The 16215-nt window shown below is 48.4% G+C and overlaps 4 protein-coding genes across 4 annotated transcripts; 1 reads left to right on the top strand and 3 right to left on the bottom strand.

The window, feature by feature from the left end:
• Positions 1–3546: 3546 nt before the first annotated feature.
• EV420DRAFT_1331447 (uncharacterized protein) lies at positions 3547–6260 on the bottom strand. Its single transcript, XM_060468811.1, has 7 exons — positions 6053–6260; positions 5489–5999; positions 5260–5438; positions 5052–5210; positions 4795–4996; positions 4119–4745; positions 3547–4069 (listed from the first exon to the last, which is right to left on the bottom strand). The coding sequence occupies exons 2-7, from the start codon at positions 5996–5998 to the stop codon at positions 3956–3958; spliced, it is 1791 nt and encodes a 596-aa protein (XP_060332997.1). The 5' UTR covers position 5999; positions 6053–6260; the 3' UTR covers positions 3547–3955.
• Positions 6261–8347: 2087 nt separating this feature from the next.
• EV420DRAFT_1530280 (uncharacterized protein) lies at positions 8348–10596 on the top strand. The gene is made up of 5 exons (XM_060472591.1): positions 8348–8816; positions 8870–9327; positions 9381–9674; positions 9721–10446; positions 10498–10596. The coding sequence occupies exons 1-5, from the start codon at positions 8485–8487 to the stop codon at positions 10551–10553; spliced, it is 1866 nt and encodes a 621-aa protein (XP_060332996.1). The 5' UTR covers positions 8348–8484; the 3' UTR covers positions 10554–10596.
• A 229-nt stretch (positions 10597–10825) lies between these two features.
• EV420DRAFT_1640592 (uncharacterized protein) lies at positions 10826–11836 on the bottom strand (the record flags this gene model as incomplete). The annotated part of the gene is made up of 1 exon (XM_060477119.1): positions 10826–11836. The coding sequence occupies one exon, from the start codon at positions 11834–11836 to the stop codon at positions 10826–10828; it is 1011 nt and encodes a 336-aa protein (XP_060332995.1).
• Positions 11837–12930: 1094 nt separating this feature from the next.
• Positions 12931–14800, bottom strand: EV420DRAFT_1530277 (uncharacterized protein). Its single transcript, XM_060472590.1, has 7 exons — positions 14354–14800; positions 14211–14303; positions 14131–14158; positions 13991–14072; positions 13907–13939; positions 13436–13850; positions 12931–13383 (listed from the first exon to the last, which is right to left on the bottom strand). The coding sequence occupies exons 1-7, from the start codon at positions 14374–14376 to the stop codon at positions 13011–13013; spliced, it is 1047 nt and encodes a 348-aa protein (XP_060332994.1). The 5' UTR covers positions 14377–14800; the 3' UTR covers positions 12931–13010.
• Positions 14801–16215: the final 1415 nt, after the last annotated feature.

The following is a 16215-nucleotide window of genomic DNA, read 5'->3' as shown; positions in this document are numbered from 1 at the left end:
TGATAATTGAAATCTTGAATTGACTAAGTACCGATGACAAGGAAAGTGCTACATCTGCGAGATATATATATACGTGATATCTCTAGGCATGAGAATACAAGTCCGAAATAATACAGCACCCTGTGTCTAGATATTTAATAGAGTTCGTTACAAGTGGGAGCTGGAAGGGGTGGGATCAACACGGGAGTAGGCAGGTGGTGCAGCGTCCAGGGAAGTTTCGTTAACAACAGGATTGGGGGCGAATATAATGGTACTGTGTGTGGCTCGAGCAAACGTCGAGTATCGCGGAGATGCGCTTCGTACGACTGACGCAAACCGAGGCGGATGCTCGCTAATATGCGGCGTCGCAACATGCTCGAGCGTGCTTGTGCTCTGCGTAGGTGTATCATCCCTACGGCGAGGCCTGTAATCATCGCGATAGTGCCTGCGCCGGAGAGGTCGTGATATCTCTGGAATGGGTGGCCGAGGCTGCAGCATATCAATCAATGCGGTAGACCTTCGTCTGTTATCAGTCGAAGGGCTTGTAGACGAAGACGAGCTCTGCTTCAGTACGTTGTCAGGGGTCGGATTCATTACTAGAAGCGCTGGCGTCTACCTCATCTGCTTTGCCATGACGAAGAGCCCAGTACAATCCGAAAAACTGTCGTGCTTTACGCCCAAGGTTGTACTTGATTCCTTGAGCATTGGCTATCGTGTCATTATCATCAGTAGTCTGTACAAGAGAAAACAATCAGCATGGGCATATTATAATGTAACATAGACTTGTTTACACACCGTTAAGGGGGCATTATCACTAGCTGGTGGATTGTCGAGGCTCTGGAGCTTCCTCTTCCTGAACCTGAAGCCCATCCCCGTAGGTGGCTGAGGGGATGGTGGTGGATTGTCTTACGCACTAGGGGCTGCACAAGAGATAATGAAACATGATCGAGGTGAGTGAGTGCCATCTCCTAAGAGACGTCATCGTCGCGGAAACAAGTCGGAACGGGGTCGCAAAAAAGCGTTGCTATAGTCTACAAATTCGAGACCATACAAGCTTCGAAGCGACTTGTAATTTCCGCCATGACTGGACTTGTTCTCGACGTCGATATCACTGAATCAACGGCATCGTCAAGCACGATACAGCGATCCAGGCCACCAAGATACCGAAATTCTTCCTAGCTGGACCAGACTTTTTCGAGGAAGGAATGGTCGAAGGAAGGATACTGGCTAACCTTCATTTCGGGTACTGAATACGACGGTCCGGACAACCCGTGAAATGTTGTAAATGGGGCCGCGTGTCCATATGCATATAATCTAGGCAAAATATTCAAAGGAATCAGCAATTCGGCTTCAAAGCCGAACCGAGTTCGTCTCCACAAAAGAAAGTCACTGAACTAATGATCCACAGCATAAGAAATAGCTGAATGAATCTACCAGTAAGAAGAGGCATTAAGGCGTTAAGAGCCAGACCTCTAGAGACGAAGTCAGTTACTTTACAGATTCAAATGAAGGGAGTACGTGCACTGGCGCATCGAAACCCTGACATTGTCGAGCGTGTAGAAGATTGGTCGGACTAGCGTCGAAGGAGATATCGGTAGTAGAGCGGTAAGATTTCCACTGTCCTTGTATTTCGGTGGGAATATAGACTAAAACTTTCAAAATCTGTATCAGGATGATTTATAGATAGCCTTATAAACGTCCAGCTGTATGCCAGCGTTAGTATAGCCATAGGAGCAAATCAAAATTCCTACTATGCATTTTCATTCCTAGCTTTTACAGCTATGGTTCTTATAGCCTCCGAAAAGTTATATGAACCATCCCCAGAAAAAAGTGTCGCATTCAGACGCACGCTCGCATCTGCATTTACTGGAAGGGCAGTGTTAGCGGATGGCACGAAAAGGTAAGCAAAAAAAAAAACCATATTTGTAACGGCAACCCAACACTCTTTTTCAGTAACGGCAGTAGCCATGTCGCTAGCATTGATGAACCCTTTGGTTGAATGTATTTGCCATGCAATCCTATTATTGGATTGTTTCAGAAGTTCGTCCTTTACTGTGCTACTTTTGATTGCTGTCGGGGTCCTGGACACATAGGTTCAGGAAGATTAAGAGAAAGAAGAGCAAGCTTACGCACCATGATCCGCTCTGCAAGAGAGAAAACAGGGACCTGCCACAATACACCCTTGGAGACGACGTGAGCGAGACGAGAAGATAGACATTTCTGACGCACCCAATATAGTAGGCGAAGGCAACGGCCAAATTACCAATACGGTCCTGAGAGCCATTAACTCTGTTAACTTCAGCCTATCCTCGGTAAACTCATGGTTTTTAGCGAGGAGTGTTAGCGAGAACGGAGGAGCCAGAACCAATTAGAGTTCCTCAGTTTACTGATGCGCTGGTTGATGAGCCAGCCTCAGCCAGGATCATTAGCAACTTCCTTGTTCATATCTACTCCACCTGAGGTCCAAGAACAAGGATCTGGATTGTGATAGAGAGGCATACATACTTCGAGTCTATATAACCCCAGGTTCGTCTTTAGCCAGGCTTCGGGTAGATGATATTCTGTGATACTGGATCGTCATGCCTCCAAATTATGGGACTGCTGACTGGCTGGCCACTGCAGAAAAATTATAACCACGACTGAATGGAGACCGGTTTAAGTTTGAATTTGAACTTTGAACGTTTGAACTTTGAAGCCAGTGATTGTCGGTGTTGAGAAAAAATCCACCCTAGCCGACCCGCCCGCCTCAAATAAGTGCCGCCGGCACATCGCTTTCCTTTCGATCCTCCTAGTTCGCTCCACCGGGCCATCACATTCGCGAGTCCTGAGTATATTGAAGTACCATCATGCTAGAACTCTAAATTCAACTTGACGTCCGCGGTCGGCATCCATCCTTTCTCCGGATCGTACCATGTTTACTGTGGATTGTTGTCTCTTCAGAGAACTTGAACACTTGCTCTACACTCACTCCTTTATTAACCGTGATCACGCCGTCTAACGCCTTTGCGGTGCAGATTCCTTCTATGAACTAGTTCAGCTCTAAGTTCAACCGCTTAAGGTCTTCTTCATTTCCAGGTCCCAGTCTCATCTCACGAACGGCTCCATCAGTACAGCACTTGTCATTACTTAGTGCCGGAACGAATTCAGCTGCACGTCTTTCAATGTCAACATGTAGCCTTATGATTTTTTGTCCATCTGCTTTACATTGCTAACATGTTATCCATTCTTTTCTCCTTGTATGGGACGCCGTGGGCTGTTACTGCCGTATTTTCCCATAGCTTGTGCGGACATTCACACGTGCGCGCATGGATCCCGATAACTGGTTCCGCATCCTAGCGTCAAATTACTTCCCGGTTCTCAGCCGCTTTGACAGCTTCCCGGTTGCTCGTCTTACTCCCAACATGTTCACCGCTATAGATCGCGGTGTTTGTATTGTTCGTGTGTCTCTCACGATAGTCATTTATGTGCTAGTGTGTGCAATGCTTGTGTAAAGCAATCCTGTCTGTCTGATCGCGCCGATAATCGTGCCCGAAACAGGGAATGAATGGAATGGGGACTGGGCCTACAGCACGGGAAGCACGTTCTATTTTAACGTGGCCCAAAGAAACCGATTGGAGCTGTAACCTTAACTGACTGATGACGCGGCAGTGTCGTCGAGGTGACCACTAGTATCTTACCTCGTATCTTGAACGTAGCCTGAGGACAGTTTGGAAATTAAAGACATGGGCATCATCCATATCCCCGACATTTCTACAAATTTCTGCTCTGTTCAACAATGCGGCAGCTAACTTAGTCTTCATTAGGACCAACACATCCTTCGAGATCTATAAATAGGGCTAACGCCCATCGACCCTGAAATAAAACTCAGATCGTGTAATAGGTACTCTACATGTAGTACAAAATCTTAGGTCCTCACAATCATAACTTTCATAAGACAGATGGTACATATGTGATACATTCAGATACAGGTCGTATTTCATGAACCGCTCCGCTTCTTCTTTTTCGATGAAGGTTCAGGAAGTTCTACGGCTCTTTGGCAAACAGGACAACGACCAGAGACGTCAGTCAACCAGGGGTCCAGACATGTCGGCTACTATGAGTGAGTTTCTATCACAAATGGCAAGAACATGAGCACGTACATGGAATACATGTCCACATGCTAAAAGCCTTAATGGTTGCGCACCATCTCCTGCATCTTCTAACTTCAACTCCGCATTCCCCTCATCTACAGCCTTGTCATCCGTAGGTGAGCGCCCCGATGCAGCCGGGTCTGGAGCCTCAAGTGACAGCTCCTTGTCTTTCTCCGACGTATTTACTACTCGTTTTGGCTCTTCAAAGTCCATTAAGCAAATGGCGCACGCAGCACGATTGCCTTCCAAAACAACAAAAGGGTATCCTTCCTGCTCCCAGTGGTCTTCCCAGGTCTCAGGAACACCGGACTTCGTAGCCTTCTTACCTTCGCTTTTACTTGAAGTGGTCGATTCATTGGGAGGTACACCGGCTGTTTTCTTTTTGATTTTTAGGAATCTAAATCGCCGTTTTGATGGAGCGGTATTACTGGAACCCGGGGGAGACGGAGGATAGGTGTATATCGCTTCAGGAACCTTGATGGGGAAAGACGAGGGTTCCGGAGGTGGTGGGATGTACATGACGAGGGGGATTCGGTCAACCACGGACTTGGACAGCTTCCCTATTTCGGGCTTGATCATGCCGGGGTTTTGAAGGGGATGGCGCCCAAGACACATGAGGAAGATGTTCCAAAACAACTGTGAAACGCATTAAAAATGAGGCTTCGATGTACGCGAGCGTGCTTACAAAGAGTATCGGCGCAATCAAAAATACTATCAAGCCTAGGATGATGACCTCTACGACCATTAAGTAGGTGATGCATAGGATTCCAAAAACGAGCCACCAGATCAGAGGGGAAGAAAGTCGGCAAGAGTCAACAGAAGTGTAGATCAGGATGTGGGCAGTCAAGAACCAACTGAAGCTGAAGAGGGTCGAAAACAGTGTCAGCCTACAATCAAGTAAATACCAGCTTCAAGACATGTCAGCATTAAGGAGGCGCTCACTTCCTGTAAATGCTAGTTTGAGGCAACGGTGGCGACGATGGCGTCTCTCCATCAGTAGCGTCATTGTTTACACCCGTAGATGGTTGGGCATTCAAGTTTGAGGAAGGTAGTTGTGTTTGGCTGACATTTCCTGCTTCACTATCCCCTTGTATGGCCGCACTGGAATTAAATATTCAGTAAGACGCCGGTATGGAACGTGTGTACTTACGTTAAACGCTCTCGCTGCCAAGTCCAATATGATAATATGCATGCTACAACGACTCTACCGATCCACAGGCCTGACCAAACACCTAACGGTCGGGTACACGCGTCCAGTTGATTGACTCCCGATATTGTCTTACTTTCAAGATGAGAGGATAGAGCAAGAATAACGATTATGACAACGATCTACGAAGACTTTAATCAACTTGCTTCTCTGGAAACGAAGATGAACTCACCTGTGCCAAGCCCCAACAGCAATTCCATCCCAGTGATACATTAGATCTACGCTCACGAGAAGCACCACGCCCGTAACCAAAAAATGACAATATTCTTCGGTAACGCGACTCTGGTTGCCGTACAGGCTGATTCCCATGAGCCTGTGTAGTAGCTGGAGCTGTAGAAGCGGGCCGGGGAGCTTGAGCAGGCAGTTGGACTCTGTCTTGAGACAATCTGAAAGACACAGCAGGGGTTGATTGCACTAGTTCCGTCTGCTTTGGCAGAGATATATCGCTAGACGAACTCGATCGTTTTGATAGCGGCTGTAATGTGGAAGGTCCTGCGCCATTGTCCGAATTCTCATGCTCAACATTCTGCTCTACTCCGTCGGATGGACCATGATGTCCATCCTTGGATCGCTTGAAAGTCTGCAAAAATTCTTCGTTCCGTTTTGTCGTCCCCCCAGGTAGATCTCCCAATGACTTGATTCTTCGCAGCGTACCACCGTCTGAGGTCAGTGGGGTTGACATCCTAGGCGGTAGGTTAGTATTGGCGCTCCGTTTTCGAAATCGAAGAATTTATACCTCTTTTGGGCGCTTTCAATGCAGATTTTGTACGTTTCAAACAGCGATAACGAGAAGGAGCATGGAGAATTAGCGCTTGCAACGTTGACTGGCAAGCGGTCAGGACTCAGAACGCCCCGTGGAGCCAAAAAAGGGACTTCTCGGTCCGATCTGCCGACAATTTCACAAGTTTGCAAGTCAACTCCGAGTCCTAAGGTATCGATTCCATGGATCCATTTTGTAGCGTGCTTCCACATCTTGATAAGAACTGGAACTCAGTACACGTTAACTGATGGCGCTTGAAAACAAGCGCCTACGTTGAAGCGCTGAGACAGGCGACTCGATGGCGACTCGATGGCAACTCGATGACCCGATACTTAGTCTTTGCGAAATCCTTCACTGTCCATGGAGAAGCGGGACGTGAAGCGACATACTTTTAAACAGTCTCTGTAACTAGAGCACCTGCCGCCAATGTATATAATTGCACCACTTTGACGGAGCGCTCACGGGAGAAGTTTAACAGCACTCGGATTTGACACCGGCATGATATCTATCTTCGAATTAAGCGGTTCCTCGGACTGTACTCTGCAGCCAGAAGCAGTCGTTCGAGTGCCTGGTAGATTAAATCGGACCAACTGGAGATAGATGTGTTGTATTGTGGGAGGGTTACTTGGTATTGGCTGCAGAAGCCCCTTCTAGGCTCAAACATAGCGAGCTTTCCACAGAACCTATGGCAAGGTAAATTGATTTTAGGGAAGGGCATGTTATTAATATCACGTACACCACAAGTGGCCACTCTAAGGGTGAAAGGCGAGCAGTTGTGCCGGATAGAAATGTGAACCTTCGAGCTAACTTCGAACTTGAACGGCTTGTATTTCCCATCAGCCATGAATGTGGGCTCCTGCGCGAAAAGTAAGGTGCTTCGACAAATGGAAGCCTTGTTATAACGCGGGAATATTCGAGGCTGAAATGAGACTCTGCTCGAAGATCTTCAAGACAGACGGCTGCTACAATCCCTTCGAAGGGCGCTTCTAGTAGTGGCGAACCAGGATACTGGATCATCTCCAGCAGAGGTCCCAATCTTCCAATTCTGGTCGGGCCAGCCTATTATAAAGCGGTGCACGAGTGTTGTGAATAGCCCCAGTGGAGTTTCTGAGTTCCTGCAGCAGACCAAAAACTTGGATAGCACCCAGGGAGGGACGATGAAAGAGGAAGGTTATTGACATCCGGTTCAAACGATCAGGAGGTACAACCTAGGAGGCGACATTCTCACCAAGAAGCTGCCGGTTGTCTCAAGTCGCAAGAGGACGAATAGGAAACCCAAGGCGTGCAGCTGGATTTTTTAATCTTGGGTTGCCCAAGAAGCGACGAAGTAAAATGGGGCCATGTGCGTGATCACCTACACCCTGCGGTCTACATTTCCGAACTCCTGGACGTTTGAATTCGGACGGTATAGACAGCGAGACGGTGGTGAACGAGATTCAAGCTGTAAAGCTTGGAACTAAGAAAGAGGCTGGACAGTCGCTAAAATTGATATCATCATGGCACATGGGACGGTATCCAGGAGGGTTGCTTGTGTAATATAGCCAAGCCGACATTCTCCTTGGTTTCCCAAGCATAGATTCACGTTCAATTTCCACTCAATATCAAGTATAGAGTATGTGCCACCGTTCTTTCATGTTGGAGTACTGGGGGACTGGATTGATTGGCCACCTCTGCTGATCCTGTTGGGAATAGTGTCGACAGACGCAAAGAATGTGACAGATATGGCTGGAACGAAAGTATATTTGTGAACATCAGATATGTAGGTGTTGGTGGTACGAAGTCAAGTAGCGGTACTTACTAAATAAGCTTAAAATAATCTGCCTCGGCAGCTCGTTGTAAATATAGTAACGACAAGGGAGCGTAAAGGGAATATAGGTTAGATCAAAGAGAGGAGAATAGAACGGCGGACCGATCGGACCGAGTGAGACTTCAAGGACTTGCTTATTAGCGGAGATGGCCAATCAATCCAGTTTTCCAGTTTTCCACGGGAGCTACTCACCTTGAGACACCATAGCTCGTGCTCAACTCTCCATATTCCTAGTTGCGCTTTGAAAGTCGCCGTCCCACCATATTTTTCCCCTAGAAATCTTTGTCAATTCCGAACTTTGTCCAAGTTTTGCCTTTCAACCTGCGATAAATTTTGCTACTGTTGAAAGGGGGAAAAGTGAACGACAATTTCACGTCTTCTAGACTTCACAAGCTTCACTCAAGTACGTATTCCTGATGATTCCGCTACAAGAAGCTCGCCAAATTGGGCATCCGTTGTAATTACTTTTATTGTTCTTGTCAAAGGCACGTGCAGCAACTTCACTCCGGCTGTCGATCGTGTAATAACAATACACGGCCTTGAAGCTTGAAGACGCGAAAAACAGCAACGGCACAGTGCATATACAGCTCCCGTCGTCGTCATGGTCAGGGTGCCAGCCGTGCCCTCATCGTCGCCGCGTAGCCTTAGCGGCTGTCGACCAGGCCTCTTGGATCCAACCCAACCCCAGCGACTTTTGCGGTATTCCACGTCCCAGATTTCATTCGCATCATTCAATCCTCGCGCTGCGACATCTCAGGCGGACCTCCCCGACTTTCGCAAGCTATCGTTGCAGGAAGAACTGTACAATGCCAAACGCGTCGTGATCGAGACCAACGCTTCCGGCGAGTCCTTCTGGCGATTCGTGCCCCGGGCTCATTTGGATGAGGGAGTGTCGGACGAGGGAACATGGCCTCGCGTAGTGAATTTGTGTGGGCGAGTGAACGAACGGTATACCTCTTTGCTTGCGCTATCTGACTTCTTCACAGTGAACTCGTCCAGCTGAGCCAGGACCAGTGGGACATTTACAAGCTGGATCCTTTCTACGAATGCCGAGTATGCCTACCCCCTGCTTACACGATCATTTCTATCGCGCCTCCAAAACTCTCACCGCCGTCACACAAGCCCAACGGTAAACGCCACCTTTCTCCCGCCCTTGACAACGCGCCCCCGCCTTCAAATCACCCAAGAAATACCGACGATGCCCTTCTTTCTGAAGAAGAAGATGAAGTTGAAGACATGATTATTGACGATGAGCCACCTCCTCCCCCTCGACGAGCAAAATCTGCAGTCCCAAGACGGGAAGAAATGATGAAGAAAAGAAACGAACGCCGAGATAAGAATACTCATCGAGAGGAGAAATTATCATCACCTCTACAGCCTCCCTTCGACTTCACTGGGTATGCTCCAGCACCAACTACTCCGACTCCAAAGGTCAAGAGAAAAGGTAAAACACGTACTTCCAGCTTAAGAATGCTCTTGTTGACTATGCATGGACAGTCCAAAACGTATTCGAGTCGTTGACAACACCTCCTGATCCTGATTACTCTGAATCTTCAGAGCAAGCACGACGCCAAACGGCAACTTATGAGCACGTCTCGTGGACAAAGCGAAATCGTACTGTTTCTCCTGCTGAAGCTAGGCGGCACTTGGATCACAATAGGACAACGCGGCAAAGGCGAAAGGAGGAGAAAATACGGGCGCAAATGCATCAGCATAACCAACGGTGGCAGAGTGAACTTATGCCGGACATCTATGATGAACTTGCACGGAAACAGGCGTCTTTATCTCCAGGTACGCATGCAGATGCCCTATAAACCGGGTCTAATACTCTTGGCAGAACGTCATTTTTATCCAGAAACTTATCCAGAACCAGTCGAAGAAGAGCCCGAAGACATACCAGAAGAAGGCAGTCCCTGCCAGGGACGGGACGAACGCGCTGAGAGGGAAGCCTCCATCGCAGCGTCGCGTGCAAAACTGGCGGACCTGGAAGCTGACAGACCATTATGGGAAGCTGCGGCCGAGGCGCGAAAGCTTCGGGAACAAGCTGAAGAGGAGGCGCACCGAGCTAAAGTGGAAGCTAGGCGACAGGCTGAAGAAAGTCGCATAGCAGAACAGCGGGCAGAGAAAGCTCGCTTGCGAGAAGCTGAAGCCCATGCACGCGAGGACGCTGCAAGGATGGAACGTGAGGCAGCCGAGCAACTGGAATACGCGTGGCAGCAGCGTGAGGCTAGGTGGGACACAGGACACTGGACGCCTGCCCGTGCTATAGCTCGTTACAAAGAGTACAGCGAACTGTTTGATGCGATGAAATTTTCTGCAGATCCTCTCGAGTTTAGAAAAGTCCCTTGGCCAGTGCTACAGAGGCCCAGTAGATTGTCTACCGAGGATATCGATTGGGGCAAAGTGGAGAAATTCTTTGCCGAGGCGAAGACAATCATGCGACAGGCAGAATTTAGAGAATTCGTTGAGAAGAGTCATCGACGATTTCATCCTGACCGGTGGCGGTCAAGAGGTGCACTCAACAGTATCGTGGACGAGGTTGCGAGGTCATGTTTAGAAGTTGGTCAGTGTCTTTCCTTCTATTGCTTTCTCTGTATTGATTCCATAACCTCAGCTGCGAATACTGTGGCGCAGGCACTGACGCCTTTGTGGAAAGAGGTGAAGCGGTGACAGAAGGGACAGTCGACTTTGACAGATTTATAGTTTTAAGATATGTTGTATTATATATAGCCGTTCACCTACACACCTAACTAAATACTATAGGAAAAGATGGCAAGATATTAAGTTACAAAAGTGATTGTCAGATTTTAAGTAACAGCAAATAGGTCATTTTGGGTTTTGCCAAACTGGTAGCCACCCAGGCGTCAGACCGCCAGCGGCGTCTTCAAAGCGTAAATATTTCTAACGAAATTGGCCAAGTTGAAACAATTGGAACCATCCGTTCACCGTAGATCTCTCAACTTCCTCATGACCTCCTGCATGTCATGTGTGTTCCACTCCCCAATCCAATCATCTCTTCTCTCCTTTATCGTCTTCAAATCCATTTCATCAAAGTAGACCGTACTCTTGATAAGCGGCGTATCTGGACGACGGGAGAAGAACAAATGCTTGTCCTCCAAAGAACGCTGCTGAGGTGCAGTCTTCGGCCGCTTCATCTTTCCTGGTCGCCTTGGCTTCACACTGAAAGTAGCCTCGGGGATAGTGAAATCGATATCAACCTCTCTCTTACAAGACGGCGTAGTGGGGAGACTGAATGAAATAGTGGCTTGTGATGGAGCAACTGGTGATTTCGGTGATGAGGGTCGAACGACCTTGGTGGGAGGGATGGGGTGGAGTGCAGAGTATTGGTTAAACGGAGCGTCCGGTGGTAGAAGATGTCGGGGAGGGACTTCTGATATAGAGCGACGGATGTCGTCTCGGGGATTTCTAGACGCAAGCGATGACATACTTGGGCTCCGTTTAGAGGGGCGTGGGTTCATGGATGGTGGCGCATGAGCTAGCCACGGTTCTGGGGTTTGCCCTCGGGGAGGTGGAGCAATGGAGACTTGAAGCTCAAATTCTGCCCGTACACCATCCACCGGCGTCTGTGTAGCTTTGTCGGCGTAAGTTGCATAAGCTTTGCTAGTGGAGCCATCTTCACGATGTGGACCTTCTTGAGGCCGCAAAGATGATGGTGGTTTCTTCCGTCGAATACACCGAAGACCGCGCCAGAGAATAGAGGAGATGGATTTAGTGGGTGAAAGGCTCGCCGTCGTTGAGAGGGATGGGGCGGCCGATCGGACTGAGGCTGCATCTGAATTCCGAGAGGGTGTCGACGGGGACTTTGTTTTCTTCTCAATTTTGGCTAATGGTTTAGGTTGCTTTGGAGAACCATTGTCAGCGAGAGCAAACATGGAGACAGGAGAGTGTGGTCGGCGTGGCGAAGAGCGGACTGAACCGCTAGCGGATGCCATGAGCGTCAGAGCAAGAAGGTGGGAATACAACGCCCGAGGGCATTCGTTATTATATGGCAATCAGTGGGGTCATTCAGATAGGAACAGCGAATTATAGCAGAGAAGGAGATCCTTCAGGCACTGAAATAAGGAGAATCCATCTTCTGGCAGCAGTCCTGTCTTGTAGGGAAGAGAGTAGAAGGCAAGGTCAATGAAGCCTTTTATCGATACCCTCGTTGCTATGTAGCAACGCACAAAGCACCGATGAGCCTGCAAGGGGACAAAGTGACAGTCTACCCGCGCCGTGAACGTGTTTGATTTCTTCCGACCGTAATACACCGTTATGTTGCCGAGAACCCGACTGAGAACTCCTGCCAAATGTTTTCGCATTCGGAACTCTGGGCTGATGAGACGAGAGCAATAACGCTACGCATCAAAATGTCATAGGCTTCTCTTCAGGGCTTTCAGACAAATTCAGGACATTCGCAGGTGACGAAACGAGCGAACAGTCAGACGAATTGAGAACTTTTGTACAGCCTGTCAGTACATACGTGCAAGCCAGGTTCAGAGCAAGTCGAGTACTAACGGGGACAAGTACGAAACCCCTGGATTTCAGCTAGCTATCATAGCTGAACGGTCTTTCCACAAGATAAGTGGCGAGTAGGTTGGGTGGCTATCGCAAATCAAGCTTGACCGAGGTTCCGGAATCTCGAAGACAGAAAATGACAGTGGCGTCCTCGTGTCCTCGCACCTACAGCCTATCAAAATCCAATGTGAGGCATGAGAGAGAGCACCGCAGGGCATAGCATAGCAGTGTAAAGCGTCAGGTAACAAAGCTGGAATACGGTTACCTTCCTCCGAGCCTCGCTCACCATGTATTAATCTCCATTGTTGCTGATGCCGACCACCAACAGTTCATCCAGACGTCTCACGATAGGCCTGGGATTGACCTTCAATCGCGATAGATAGCGGTTTAGAGTGTCAAAGAAAACGTGCTAGTAGTAGAATCCGCAGCGTCGGATTACGGCCCGATTGGCTGTAGAACCTTTTTGACTTCGAAAACATTCACTGAGCCAGGAAGTTTGTGGTCCGCAACGTTCAGAAACATACAACAGCATCACTATGATTCTAAATTACATCGTTGGAAGTGCGGGAATAATATTAGTAGTTACTCTATACAATACCATAATGGGTCCTAAACAATCCTGTCAGCCGTCTTCGTCGTGTCCCAAACCTCTGACTCGTCCTCTCTCCGCTTGCTCAGATCCTCATCGGTGCTCATTGGATCTATGACAAACCTTGGAGGTCCTATTCCTCCGCCTGGTCCATTCCTAGGACGTGGATCTCCCAATTCATGTTGCTCAACGTGCACAAATACTTCTGGGCGCGTCGTCGTACCCGTCCCTTTCCTTCGACTGGAACTGTTTGCACCTGACGTAGAAACCAAACCAGATTGTGAATGAGATCCGGGACTAGAATTTGAGTAGGCCCATCCCGCCCGAGAGTTGAGCGAGCTCATAAGGGTATTGGTATATAGTTTTGCGAGGGTGAAGTTGAATATCAGGTGCCTAAATAGCAAAGGGTCGATGCAAGAGAGAATGGATATTGGAAAGCACTCACAAGCCTGATGAGTTCACGAGGAAGAGAATCAGATCCAGGATAGCAACCACACTGGTAATCAATCCGGTCTGGACCGTCGCCCTGATAATTCTGTCAACGAGTTCATCTGAGCCTTGGAAGCCCGTCTTATGCCGCCGCAGATACGACACCAATATTGCAGTAATGGTGATATCGGCGACGCATGACGCCACGAGCCAGATGATAACTACAGACTGGAATTGCTGGAAGTCCGTGAACGCGGGAATGACGCGGATTTTGGCAGTGGCGGCTATGGCTCCCCCGGTACCTGCGAGTGCCAAAATAGCGACAAGTATGGCAAGGTACCAATTCGACGTAAGGACTTTGACGCGCCAGGCAAAGAACAACTGCACAGTTGCAGAAATGAGACCAGTCAATGTGGGATCGGTAGCAAAGACTGTGGGAGATGGAAATTATTCTTTGCTGATAAATCTCGGAAGGAGAAAGCCTTACGCCACGTTGCATTGGCTAGGTAGGGAATATCGTCTGCAAATCATCTGAATACTTGCGCGGAGAGTTGGAGACGTGGAGACGAACCAAAATGTGTGATGAGCGCGATGTATGTGTCGGCCATGAGAAAGACTGAGTTGACAACGTTGGCCACGAATAAAAAGAGAACCTGACCACCCAGCAAATGAGTATTAGGGACCTAACAACCGGAGAAAAGATACGCGTACGAGAATTTTCATCCAAATCTTATCTCGTCTAAAGAGCCACGATTCAAAAACCAAACGAAAACATATGAGAGGATGCGCACTTTTGATATGTCGTCAGATAGATGTAGACCTGAGTCACAATCACACCCAGCAGAAGTAAGTTGAACATGAGTCCAATGAGCATGGGTCCATGGCTGTAAATAAATGGTTTACAGCCTGAAATGAAAGGGGAAAAGAAACATACGCGACGCCCGCTGAATTGGCCATACTCGAGGTTGGGGGGACCTTGGAACTAGAGTGTAAAAAATCATCGGGTTGGGATGGATATAAGGAATCCAAGATAGGAGCCGTTTCACGATGCGGAAAGGACGATCGAACCTCCTATAACTTTAAAGTGCGCCGCCAGTATTTGGGCCGCATCGAGCGGACACTCACGGACACCAGCGAGCTCGCCATGGTGATTTTCCGCTTGAAAGTGAAGCCGGAGATATTGTAAAGGGGGAACCTAGGAGGCCATCACGTCCGGGTTTGTAAATCATAACCAATTTGATGAAGTCCTGCTCATATGCGGCGAAACTAAAAGGCAGAACTGGAAACTAAAGTATAAATTCGTTTGGTCTTGCATATCGCGATAAAGGCGTTGACATATATTATCATGAGCAGCTTCATGCGAACTCATGGGAGTTTTCAACAAAATTTTTGATGCGTGGCTGTACAGCAAATTGGCAAAGATTCACCGGCGACCACCTCGGCCACCAAGCTTCACACGGTATGGTATCTCTTGGCCCTTGTTATCCGGAAGGGTCGTCTGCAGTTGTATCAGCGAGACGCAGCCGGTCTGAAATTAGGAGGACAGCCTGAACCCTGAATTTAGAAGGAGTGGGCACCAAAGTATTTGTCGACGAAGTCGTATCCTTACCCTGTCCTGCATGTCATGCTGCTGCAGTTCTACACGCGGCGTCTAATCTCCTCTAATCCCCGCGATGGCTTGACTAGACTCGAACTCTTGCTTGCAGGATTCTCAGTACCACTCTCAGGTACCTACTTCTCACACCTGGTGACCTCTGTTCCCCAGTCAAAATATTCGCAACGGTAGACCTCTATTACTAACGACTGTACCTCCTTCCGATCTTCGCAAACGGAATGGTTCTTTTGTATCTACTATGCAATCCGTTATCCTTCCCATTACAAAGCGATGAAGATCAGGTAAATGGAGTACAGAGACGAGAGAAGAAATTGCTGGACACAGCGTGCCGGTCCGCATATCTCCTGCAGGGCCATATGACAGGAGTTCGGGAGATCTCACTACCCTCCCACGATCTGAAGATAGAGGGGAAGATTGTGGACGGTCGGTGGCGCAGGGTGTACCACGAAAGCTGACAATATCCTGCCTACTTTGAGAAATTGGTCGCAATCGATACAGATAGGATCCACGGCCTATTTTGATGTGCAAGGCTGAAGCCTCTTGATGGATCCACCTGCGTGATGAATTTCCAGTTCCGCGACTGTGGATTCATGCCAACACACGGAGAACGACATGAATACTCCCGGGCATGGAAGAACTAGTGGTGGAAATGAATTGTTGCCGTATTCAATGAATAGTAGCACTACTTCCCTGTGGTCACAAAATCTGTCAGATAATTTGGATGGACAAATAATTGTCTCGCCTGTGATTCCCAAAGAAGCAGAGTAGGATTATTTCTCTGAGCCAGATCTATGGCGCGCGCGCGCTTCTGAAATTCACAGCGAGTGATAGCCTAAGGCCCCAGTGGCACAGAGATATTTGCAGACGATTTAGGGGCTGAATAGCAGGCCCAATTTTCCCATAATGATGACTGAACTGATTTCTAGCACACATGGAGGTGCCTAGAAGTAGCACATATGTGCTCAAGCCCTTCCATTTACCGATGGGATGGATGCGACGGACATTGCACCGTTATGGCCATGGCTGCCCATTAAAGCAACACCGGCACACGGTAATTGGGTCCCTGCCCAGAGCCAGCTTCTGTGAACACGAGAATGTACCGGCAAAGCAGCACATTGATCCAGTGGGGAACGTTCCCGTCTCAGACTAGTGCCTTCAATTTGACTAACAGCCACATGCTG

This window comes from Desarmillaria tabescens, assembly GCF_030435595.1.
Source record: "Desarmillaria tabescens strain CCBAS 213 chromosome Unknown EV420scaffold_11, whole genome shotgun sequence".
Lineage (NCBI taxonomy): Eukaryota > Fungi > Basidiomycota > Agaricomycetes > Agaricales > Physalacriaceae > Desarmillaria > Desarmillaria tabescens.
Note: the sequence above shows the minus strand (reverse complement) of the source record. Positions and strands in the feature narration are given on the sequence as shown.